We start from the raw sequence: 12586 nt of genomic DNA, 5'->3' as shown, positions 1-12586 counted from the left end.
GGATGAGAGCTGTTTGACTAAGGGGTCTGGCAGCAGCCTCGTTCTCAGTCACGCGCATTTCACATGAGGTAGCTCTCGTTCCATTGCTTTTCTACAGACAATGGAATTGTCCGGTTGGAACATTATTCAACATTTATGATGATAACATCCTAAAGATTGATTCTATACTTAGTTTGACAAGTTTCTTCGACCTGTAATATAACTTTTTGAACTTTTTGTCCGACTGGACCAAACGCCCTAACAAAAGAAGCTATTTGGTCATAAATGATGGACAAAACAAACATTTTATTGTGGAACTGCGATTCCTGGGAGTGCATTCTGATGAAGATCATCAAAGGTAAGTGAATATTTACAATGCTATTTTTTTGACTAATGTTGACTGCGCAACATGGCAGATATTTATTTTGGCTGGTTTGAGCTCTGGGTGCGGTACTCAGATTATGCTTTTTTCATAAAGTTTTTAAAAAAATCTGACACAGCGGTTGCATTAACATTAAGGAGAAATGTATCTAAAGTTCTATGCATAACACTTGAATTTTCATCAACATTTATAATGAATATTTCTGTGAATTCATGTGGCTCTCTGCACTATCACTGCATGTTTTAGAACTACTGAACTTAACACGCCAATGTAAAATGAGATTTTTAAAAATAAAAATTAACTTTATTGAACAAAACATACATGTATTGTGTAACATGAAGTCCTATGGGTGTTATCTGATGAAGATCATCAAAGATTAGTGATTAATTTTATCTCTTTGTGCTTTTTGTGACTCCTCTCTTTGGCTGGAAAAAAGGCTGGGTTTTTCTGTGGCTTGGTGGTGACCTAACATAATAGTTTGGAGCTTTCGCTGTAAAGCATTTTTCAAATCGGACACTGGCTGGATTAAGGAGAATTTTATCTTTAAAATGGTGTAAAATACTTGTATGTTTGAGAAATTAGATTTATGACATTTCTGTTGATTTTTATTTGGTGCCCTGCAATTTCATTGGCTGTTGGCGAGGGGTTCCGCTAGCGGAACGGGGTTCCCAGTCCTAGACAGGTTAGTGTGAGTGGAAGGAGAGTTTACAGTCTAACCAGACACCTAGGTATTTTTATTTGCCCACATATTCTAAGTCCCAACCGTCCAGAGTAGTGATGCTGGACGGGTGGGTAGGTGTGGGCAGCGGTCGGTTGAAGAGCATGCATTTAGTTTTGCTTGCATTTAAGAGCAGTTGGAGGCCACGGAAGGAGAGTTGTATGGCATTAAAGCTCGTCTGGAGTTTAGTTAAGTGTCCAAAGAAGGGCCAGAAGTATACAGAATGGTGTCGTCTGCGTAGAGGTGGATCAGAGAATCACCAGCAGCGAGAGCGACATTATTGATGTATACAGAGAAGGAGTCGACCTGAGGATTGAACCCTGTGGCACCCCCATAGAGACTGCCAGAGGTCCAGACAACAGGATTTGACACACTGAACTCTGTCAGAGAAGTAGTTGATGAATCAGGCTAGGCATTAATTTGAGAAACCAAGGCTGTTGAGTCTGCCGATAAAAATATGGTGATTGACCGAGTCGAAAGCCTTGGCCAGGTCGATGAATACAGCTGCCCAGTATTGTCTCTTATTGATGGCGGTTATGATATCGTTTAGGACCTTGAGCATGGCTGAGGGGTGCACCCGTGACCAGCTCTGAAACCAGATTGCATAGTGGAGAAGGTACGGTGGGATTCTAAATGGTCGGTGATCTGTTTAGCTTGGCTTTCGAAGACCTTTAGAAAGGCAGGGTATGATAGATATAGGTCTGTAGCAGTTTGGGTCTAGAGTGTCTCCCCCTTTTGAAGAGGGGGATGACCACACCAGCTTTCCAATCTTTGGGGATCTGACGATACGAAAGAGGTTGAACAAGCTAGTAATGGGGGTTGCAACAATTTCTGCATATAAGTTTAGAAAGAGAGGGTCCAGGTTGTCTAGCCCTGCTGATTTGTAGGGGTCCAGATTTTGCAGCTCTTTCAGAACATCAGCTATCTGGATTTGGGTGAAGGAGAAATGGGGGAGGCTTGGGCAAGTTGCAGTGAGGGTTGCAGGGCTGTTGACCGGGGTCGGGGTAGCCAGGTAGAAAGCACGGCCAGCTGTAGAAAAATGCTTATTGAAATGCTCAATTATAGCAGATTTATCGGTGGTGACAGTGTTTCCTAGCCTAAAGCCATGGACTTTACTGTGTCCCAGAACTTTTTTGAGTTTGTGTTGCAGGATGCAAATTTCTGCTTTGAAAAAGCTAGCTTTGCTTTCCTGACTGCCTGTGTATATATTGGTCCTAACTTCCCTGAAAAGTTGCATATTGCGGGGGCTATTCGATGCTAATGCAGAACGCCACAGGATGTTTTTGTGTTGGTTAAGGGCAGTCAGGTCTGGAGTGATCCAGGGGCTATATCTGTTCCTGGTTCTACATTTTTTGAATGGGGCGTGCTTATTTAAGATGGTGAGGAAAGCACTTTTAAAGAAGAACCAGGCGTCCTTTACTGACGGAATGAGGTCAATGTCCTTCTAGGATACCCGGGCCAGGTCGATTAGGAAGGCCTGCTCGCTGAAGGGTTTTAGGGACTGTTTGACAGTGATGAGGGGTGGTCGCTTGAAGGCAGACCATTACGGACGCAGGCAGGCAATGAGGCAGTGATCGCTGAGATCCTGGTCGAAGACAGCAGAGGTGTATTTAGAGGGCAGGTTGGTTAGGATGATATCTATGATGGTGCCTGTGTTTACGGATTTGGGGTTGTACCTGGTGGGTTCATTTGTAATTTGTGAGAGATTGAGAGCATCAAGTTTAGATTGTAGGCTGGCCGGGGTGTTAAGCATGTCCCAGTTTTGGTCACCTAGCAGCACGAGCTCTGAAGATAGCTGGAGGGCAATCAATTTGCATATGGTGCCCAGGGCACATCTGGGGGCAGATGATGTTCTATAGCAAGCGGCAATGGTAAGAGACTTGTTTCTGGAGAGGTGGATTTTTAAAAGTAAAAGCTCAAATTGTTTGGGCACAGACCTGGATAGTAAGACAGAACTCTGCAGGTTACCCCTGCAGTAGGTTGCAACTCCGCCCCCTTTGGCAGTTCTATCTTGTTCGAAAATTTTATAGTTAGGGATGGAAATTTCAGAGTTTTTGGTGGTCATCCTAAGCCAGGATTCAGACATGGCTAGGACATCCGGGTTGGCAGAGTGTTCTAGGGCAGTGAATAAAACAAACATTAGAGGAGGCTTCTAATGTTAACATGCATGAAACCAAGGCTTTTACAGTTACAGAACTCAACAAATGAGAGCGCCTGGGGAATGGGAGTGGAACTAGGCACTGCAGGGCCTGGATTAACGTCCACATCACCAGAGGAGTAGGATAAGGGTACGGCTAAACCCTAAAAGAAGTGGACATTAGTACGTTCAGAACAGAGTAAAGGGAGTAGATTTCTGGGCACAGTGGAACGGATTCAAGGCATAATATACAGTCAATGCTATGGTAGGATGTGAATACAGTGTGGCTAAACCTGTGCATAGAGTGACGTTCAAAGAGTCTCTAGGAATATAATTTAAACCAGGTGATGTCACTGCATGTGTGGGAGGTGGAACTAAAGTGTTAACTAAGGCGTATTGAGCAGAGCTAGAGGCTCTACAGTGAAATAAGGCAATATTTACTAACCAAAACAGCAATGGACAAGGCATATTGACGTTAGGGAGAGGCATGCGTAGCAGAGTGATCATAGGAGTCCAGTGAGTGGCTTCAGGCAGCTAGCGGGCCAGGGCTAGCAAGCTAGCAGAAGGGCCTTTTTAGGGACGTCGCGACAGAAGAAAGTCTGTTGTGGCCCCCTCGTGCTGTTATGTCGGCAGACGGCAAACCAGGTCCAATGGGCCTCTTAAGCTAACAGTCCAATGTGCTCTAGACAGCTAGTAGGCTTACGGCTAGGCGGGACGTCGCGACGGAGGAGCCAGTTGAGAGACCCCCTCGGGCGAATCACGTCAGTAGTCCAGTCATGATGGGTCTGTGGGGGTCCAGGCCAGCCGGCAAAATAGGTATTGAAGCCCAAGGAGTGGCTCATGGGCCTAGCAGATGAGCATAGCAAGGCTAGCTCCAGGCCAATTGGTTCTTGCTTCAGGACAGAGACGTTAGCCAGGAGTGGCCACTCAGATAGCAGCTTCCTAGCTGCGATGATCCAGGTGGGAGGGAAGAAATGGTTCCAATCAATTTATGTTTTCATGTGTATCTGAGTTATTGGTGTTCAAGCAGAGGCACTGTGATAGTTGCTCTCATTACACTGGAAATGAATAGGAATACGACTTATAGATCGCGAAAACCTCTATCATACATGTTAGATTTCAGTACTGGCTGACATTGCAACTCGGGAGGATGTCTTCTCTCATTTTGCGATATTCCTTCCTTAAGAAATGTGTAATTTAACGGAGGGTCTAGGACATTTTTCCTATTTGTCTGCCTTTTTAGTCCAGGGTGCGTTGCATGGTGCCGTTGCCAGATATATTATAGAAAGGAGATATGAATCCAATGAATGGAGGAACGTACAGTGCATTTGGAAAGTATTTAGACCCCTTGACTTTTTCCACATTTTGTCACTCTACAGCCTTATTCTAAAATGGATTAAATTGTTTTTCCCCCTCATCAATCTGCACACAATATCCCATAATGAGTTTTTTTTTCTTGTGGAATTTTGCACATTTATTAAAAATAAAAACCTAAAATATCACATTTACATAAGTATTCAGACCCTTTACTCAGTGCTTTGTTGAAGTACCTTTGGCAAAGATTATAGCCTCGAGCCTCGGCATGATTGATGGAGTGCTGCGGAGATGGTTGTCCTTCTGAAAGGTTCTCCCGTTCTCCACAGAGGAGGTCTGTCAGAGTGGTCATTGGGTTCTTGGTCTCCTCCCTGACCAAGGCCCTTCTCCCCCGATTGCCCCATTTGGACAGGTGGCCAGCTCTAGGAAAAGTGTTGGTGGTTCCAAACTTCTTCCATTTAAGAATGATGGAGGCCACTGTGTTCTTGGGGACTTTCAATGCTGCAGAAATGTGTTGGTACCCTTCCCCAGAAATAAACCATTTAATTCATTTTAGGATAAGGCTGTAACAAAATTTGGAATAAATCAAGGGGTCTGAATACTTTCCGAATGCACTGCATAACGTCCCACCCAGCAGACTGTCGACCAATTGCGTTCACGTTGTCATAGTGCGTCATGTGGTTGCTAAGCTAATCGTCACACAATCCCTTTAAGTCCATGTATATTTCGAGAAACGTGCCTATTTCCCTTTTAAGTAAGTATTGTCATGATTCCAAAGCTATAACATATTAACATATTGCAAGTTAATTTGTTTTAAAGATTTGTAATATTGTACTTCTTGTTGATGAAATTCGTGCTAATGTAACATTTTTGAGCTAGTACCCAATAGACTCTTTGAAGGAGAGTGCTCCTTGTCCCAGAATCATCCAGAATGCGCTGCTGGCTGAATGTTTTGGCACTTTTCTTAAATAATTCCTTATTTCTTCTAATAATTGTTGAAATTTAAACATTTATTTTGGTCTCCACACACAATTTGAACCATTTTAGTTTTTGGTAAAAATTCTGAAAAGAAAAACAAATGGCATGGACAAAATGATTAGCATTTTATACTCGGTTTGGCCAAGATACCTGACATGCTTTTCGTAGCCATCAGCTCTACTGGTTGGTTTTGCCCACTCTTCAGCTGCAAACTGCTCCAATTCTGCTATTTTTGAGGGGTGGATTCGACAAACTGCTGTTTTCAGAGCTCACCATGGGATTCAGATCTGGAGTGGCCAGCGTTTATTCCAGAACAGTCCATCTTGTCTCATCGCTACAACTCCCGTACGGGCTCGGGAGAGACGAAGGTTGAAAGTCATGCGTCCTCCGATACACAACCCAACCAAGCCGCACTGCTTCTTAACACAGCGCGCATCCAACCCGGAAAGCAGCCGCACCAATATGTCGGAGGAAACACCGTGCACCTGGCAACCTTGGTTAGCGTGCACTGCGCCCGGCCCTCCACAGGAGTCGCTGGTGCACGGTGAGACAAGGATATCCCTACCGGCCTAACCCGGACGACGCTAGGCCAATTGTGCGTCGCCCCACGGACCTCACGATCGCGACTGGTTACGACAGAGCCTGGGCGCGAACCCAGAGTGTCTGGTGGCACACCTGGCGCTGCAGTACAGCGCCCTTAACCACTGCGCCACTCCTCCCGAGTGTTTATTCTTGAACCATTCCTGTGTGCTTTTTGATGTTTGCGGTCCTTGTCCTGCTGCAAGACCCACCACCTTCAAGGGATGCCCCGTTTTTGGAGACTGGGTTGAATAGTGGACTCAAACACCTTGATAATCTGCTGATTTCATGATGCCTTGTGCCTCCGGTGCTGGCGGCAAAGCAACCCCACAGCATTATCAAACCTCCCCCATGTTTCTTGAATCTTGTTTTCTAAATTAAAATTGTAAACTTAAAGTTTCAAAAACAAATGTTTCTGCAATGTTGAGAATCCACATAACTGTGTGTGTGTGTGTATATATAAATATAAATATATATATATATAAATATATATATATATATATATATATATAAATATATATATATATATATATATATATATATATATATATATATATATATATATATATATATATATATCTATATCTATATCTATATATATATATATATATATATATATAAACAAATAAATAAATAAAACAAATGTGCAAGGGTGCCAATACATTTGGCCGGAAATGTACATCTTTCCTCAGAACTGTAACCAAGATTTTTCGTCAGAACTGAAGCCTACATGTAGCCTTTCCTCAGAACAGGGAGTCAATCTCCCTCGATTACACTGTGGGTAGTGTCAATGGGTGATTCAGAGTTGCACAACTGGGGATGAAACTGTTATATTCCTCCATTTGGTTTTGTTGTTTCACTGCAGATGTGAGACACCAATTGTTTTTGTTGAATTCTGACCTTAATTCTAACCTCTGAACTCTTTGACTGTTCCAATGTCCCAGAGGCCTCCTCCAGAGAAGAAGCCTGCAAAGGGGAGTTGTGGTGGGGCGGTACACTCTGCAGATGCCCAGTGTGTCAGCACCGGACACTGCCACTACTCCGAGAGCTCCACCAAGGGAGGTTTCGCCCAGAAGGCCAAAGTACTGGACTCCCACGTGCCCAGTCTGAAGAGGCGACGGCTGAGTGAGTATCTACACCGCACATGCAGTGGCACCAAGCATGGTTTGAGTGAACGTTTTAGTTGCTTAACAATATGTCTCCTTAGGCTTTTGCTTCTCATCAGTTCTCTGTCATGTGCAGATCTGCGTTAAATACCTATTAAGTACTATTTGAGATGTACTTAACGCTTCCTGCGGCGGGGGTACAGGTTAGTCGTGGTAATTTGTCCATGTAGTCACTTTAGCCCTACCTACATGTACAAATTACCACAACTAACCTGTACCCCAGCACGTTGACTTGGTACTGGTACCCCCTTCATATAGCCTCGTTATTATTTTGTTTGAATTTTTTTTCTTTCGTTTAATTAGTAAATATTTTATTTATTTACTATTTATTGAACTGCATTGTTAGTTAATAGCTTGTAAGTAAGCATTTCACGGTAAGGTCTATATATAACATCCGGCACCGACAGAGATGGCCGCCTCGCTTCGCGTTCTCAGGAAACTATGCAGTATTTAGTTTTTTTTAATGTATTATTTTTTACATTGTTACCCCAGGAAATCTAAAGTTTTATTACATACAGCCGGGAGGAACTATTGGATATAAGAGCAACGTCAACTTACCAACATTACGACTAGGAATACGACTTTCCCGAAGCAGATCCTCTGTTTGGGCCACCACCCAGGAAAATGGATCGGATCCCAACCGGCAACCCAAAATTACGGCGCCGCAGGAGGGGCAGAAGAAGCGGTCTTCTGGTCAGGCTCCGTAGACGGGCACATCGCGCACTGCTTCCGAGTTTACTACTTGACAAGGTAGACAAAATCTGAGCACGGGTTGCCTTCCAGAGAGACATCAGTGATTGTAATGTTCTTTGTTTCAAGGAAATGTGGCTCACTTGAGACATGCTATTGTAGTCGGTACAGCCACCTGGTTTCTTCACGCATCGCGCCAACAGAAACAAACATCTCTCTGGTAAGAAGAAGGGCGGAGGTATGCCTTATGATTAACGAGACGCGGTGTGATCATAACAACATACAGGAACTCAAGTCCTTTTGCTCACCTGACCTAGAATTCCTTACAATCAAATGTCGACCGCATTATCTACCAAGAGAATTCTCTTCGATTACAATAAAATCCGTATATCCCCCCCAAGCAGACACATCAATGGCCCTGAATGAACTTCATTGGACTCTATGTAAACTGGAAACCACATATCCTGAGGCTGCATTCATTGTAGCTGGGGATTTTAACAAGGCTAATCTGAAAACAAGACTCTAAATTTTATCAGCATATTGAATGCGCTACCCGGACAGAAAAAATCCTGGACCATTGTTACTCAAACTTCCCCGATGCATACAAAGCCCTACTCCGTCCTCCTTTGGGAAAGTCTGACCACTACTCCATTTTGTTGCTCCTAGCCTATAGACAGAAACTAAAACAGGAAACGCCCGTGCTCAGGTCTGTTCAATGCTGGTCGGACCAATCTGATTCCACCCTTCAAGATTGCTTCGCTCACGTGGACTGGGATATGTTCTGCATAGCGTCGGACTATAACATTGATGAATACTCTGATTCGGTGAGCGAGTTTATTAGCAAGTGCATCGGTGATGTTGTACACAGCAATTATTAAATCCTTCCCCAACCAGAAACCGTGGATTGATGGCAGCATTCGTGCAAAACTGAAAGCGCGAACCACTGCTTTTAATCAAGGCAAGTCGACCGGAAACCTGACCGAATACAAACAGTGTAGCTATTCCCTCCGCAAGGCAATCAAACAAGTTAAGCGTCAGTATAGAGACAAAGTAGAGTCGCAATTCAACGGCTCAGACACGAGGTATGTGGCAGGGTCTACAGTCAATCACGGACTACAAACAGAAAACCAGCCCCGTCGCGGACCACGATGTCCTGCTCCCAGACAAACTAAACAACTTCTTTGCTTGCTTTGAGGACAATACAGTGCCAACGACACGGCCCGCTACCAGAAACCTGCCGGCTCTCCTTCACCGCAGCCAACTTAGAAAGCTAAGGTAACTGAGCTAAAGGACTATCGCCCCATAGCACTCACCTCCATCATCATGAAGTGCTTTGAGAGACTAGTCAAGGATCATATCACCTCCACCCTACCTGACACCCTAGACCCACTCCAATTTGCTTACCGCCCCAATCGGTCCACTGATGACGCAATCACACCGCACACTGCCCTAACCTATCTGGACAAGAGGAATAGCATTGTAAGAATGCTGTTCATCGACTACAGCTCAGCATTTAACACCATAGTACCCTCCAAACTTGTCATTAAGCTTGAGACCCTGGGTCTCCACCCCGCCCTGTGCAACTGGGTCCTGGACTTCCTGACAGGCCGCCCCCAGATGGTGAGGGTTGGAAACATCTCCACCCCGCTGATCCTCAACACTGGGGCCCAACAGGGGTGCGTTCTCAGCCCTCTCCTGTACTCCCTGTTCACCCATGACTGCGTGGTCATGCATGCCTCCAACTCAATCATCAAGTTTGCAGATGACACTACAGTGGTAGGCTTGATTACCAACCAAGACGAGACGGCCTACAGGGAGGAGGTGAGGGACCTCGGAGTGTGGTGTCAGGAAAATAACCTCACACTCAACGTCAACAAAACAAAGGAGATGATCGTGGACTTCAGGAAACAGCAGAGGGATCACCCCCCTTATCCACATCGACGGGACAGTAGTGGAGAAGGTGGAAAGTTTTAAGTTCCTCAGCATACACATCACGGACAAACTGAATTGGTCCACCCACACAGACAGCGTGGTGAAGAACCAACCTCAGGAGGCTGAAGAAATGTGGTTTGTCACCAAAAACACTCACAAACTTCTACAGATGCACAATCGAGAGCATCCTGTCGGGCTGTATCACCGCCTGGTACGGCAACTGCTCCGCCCACAACCGTAAGGCTCTCCAGAGGGTAGTGAGGTCTGCACAACACATCACCCACCGGGGGAAAACTACCTGCTCTCCAGGACACCTACACCACCCGATGTCACAGGAAGGCCGAAAAGATCATCAAGGACAACAACCACCCGAGCCACTGCCTGTTCACCCCGCTATCATCCAGAAGGCGAGGTCAGTACAGGTGCATCAAAGCTGGGGCCGAGAGACTGAAAAACAGCTTCTATCTCAAGGCCATCAGACTGTTAAACAGCCACCACTAACATTGAGTGGCTGCTGCCAACATACGGACTTAATCTCTAGCCACTTTAATAATAAAAAATTGGATGTAATAAATGTATCACTAGTCACTTTAAACTATGCCACTTTATATAATGTTTACATACCCTGCACTACTCATCTCATATGTGTATACTGTACTCTGTACCATCTACTGCATCTTGCCTATGCTGTTCGGCCATCGCTCATCCATATATATTTTTATGTACATATTCTTATTCATTCCTTTACACGTGTGTGTGTGTGTATATAAGGTAGTTGTTGTGAAGTTGTTAGATATTTTCTGCATGGTCGGAACTAGAAGCACAAGCATTTCGCTACACTCGCATTAGCATCTGCTAACCATGTGTTCCATTGTACTGGGTGGTCAAACTAAATCAAGCGCAGCTGTAATATATGAAAGTCTCTAACCAGGTTAGTCTTGTTGATGATACAAAATCTCTTTTTCAGGAGAGACCTGAACCATTTGCCACAGGTCTGGTCATGTTTGTGGGTCTGGAAGTGACTTGTCTCATCACCTCTTATCACTTGTCTCATGACCTGTCTCCTGTTTCTGTTCTCAGATGAGCATGGCGGCAGTGAGGGGAACGGCATGGCTAGGCTGTGCATCGAGTACGAAACGGAGATGGAGGCGAGCCGGAGGAGGCCGGCCGGCCTGCTAGACGCCCTGGAGCACAGCGACTGCCGTTATGGAGATGAAGACGAGGCCCTAGGGGGCGAGGAGAGGGTACACTTGGCTTTACTACAGAAACCTCTGTCTGAACAGATGAGTTGGAGGATGGTGGTCCTTCGAAATAATATCAAGGAATGTTTTGCTGAACATGTCTGGTTAAACTGATGCAGAAGGAGAAATGCATGTTGCACTGCTTTGATGCAACTGCCAATATCGTTTTACCAGATCAAGCTGAGTCCTTGACTCACTTAGGGAAACCGTCCTTAAGTGATGAAATAAGGAAACTGATTGGTAAACGCTAGGAACCCACAGCATTGAGCAAAAAAACGTGTTTTAGTTGACTAAATATGAGCTAGCATACAGTTGAAGTCAGAAGTTTACATACACTTAGGTTGGAGTCATTAAAACTTGTTTTTCAACCACTCCACAATTTTTTTGTTAACAAACTATAGTCTTGGCAAGTCAGTTAGGACCTCTAATTTGTGCATGACACAAGTAATTTTTCGAACAAATGTTTACAGACAGATTAGTTCACTTTTAATTCACTGTATCACAATTCCAGTGGGTCAGAAGTATTTATACACTAAGTTGACTGTAAACAGCTTGGAAAATTCAATTTAGAAGCTTCTGATAGGCTAATTGACATAATTTGAGTCAATTGGAGGTTTACCTGTGGATGTATTTCAAAACCTACCTTCAAACTCAGTGCCTCTTTGCTTGACATCATGGGAAAATCAAAAGAAATTAGCCAAGACCTCAGACAAAAAGACCTCCACAAGTCTGGTACATCCTTGGGAGCGATTTCCAAACGCCTGAAGGTACCACGTTCATCTGTACAAACAATAGTAGGCAAGTTTAAACACCATGGGACCACGAGGCCGTCATACCGCACAGGAAGGAGACTCATTCTGTCTCCTAGAGATGAATGTTCTCTGGTGCGAAAAGTGCAAATCAATCCCAGAACTATAGCAAAGGACCTTGTGAAGATGCTGGAGGAAATGGTTACAAAAGTATCTATATCCACAGTAAAACGAGTCCTATATCGACATAACCTGAAAGGCCGCTCAGCAAGGAAGAAGCCACTGCTCCAAAAAAGCCAGACTACATTTTGCAACTGCACATGGGGACAAAGATTGTACTTTTTGGAGAAATATCCTCTGGTCTGATGAAACAAAAATAGAACTGTTTGGCCAAAATGACCATTGTTATGTTTGGAGGAAAAGGGGGGACGCTTGCAAGCCGAAGAACAGCATCCCAACCGTGAAGCATGGGGGTGGCAGCATCATGTTGTGGGGGTGCTTTGCTGCAGGAGGGACTGGTGCACTTCACAAAATAGATCATTTCCCTTCCTCATGATGCTATGTGGATATATTGCAGCAACATCTCAAAGATATCAGTCAAGAAGTTAAAGCTTGGTCGCAAATGGGTCTTCCAAATGGACAATGACCCCAAGCATACTTCCACAGTTGTGGCAAAATGGCTTAAGGGCAACAAAGTCAAGGTATTAGAGTGGCCATCACA

General features: G+C 44.5%; 1 protein-coding gene across 2 annotated transcripts in view; it reads left to right on the top strand.

Annotated features, from left to right (window-relative positions):
* The window catches only part of rtel1 (regulator of telomere elongation helicase 1), a 56529-nt gene that overhangs the window by 33182 nt on the left and 10761 nt on the right, over positions 1–12586 (top strand). For both annotated transcript variants that reach the window (XM_021615871.3, XM_090184426.1), the window contains exons 25-26: positions 7032–7212; positions 10956–11119. In XM_021615871.3, the coding sequence (XP_021471546.3) occupies positions 7032–7212; positions 10956–11119 (345 nt within the window). The remainder of the gene's footprint in view (positions 1–7031; positions 7213–10955; positions 11120–12586) is intronic.

This window comes from Oncorhynchus mykiss, chromosome 9 (genome assembly GCF_057628025.1).
Source record: "Oncorhynchus mykiss isolate SJ-2025 chromosome 9, ASM5762802v1, whole genome shotgun sequence".
Lineage (NCBI taxonomy): Eukaryota > Metazoa > Chordata > Actinopteri > Salmoniformes > Salmonidae > Oncorhynchus > Oncorhynchus mykiss.
This window is presented reverse-complemented; position numbering and strand designations above follow the sequence as displayed.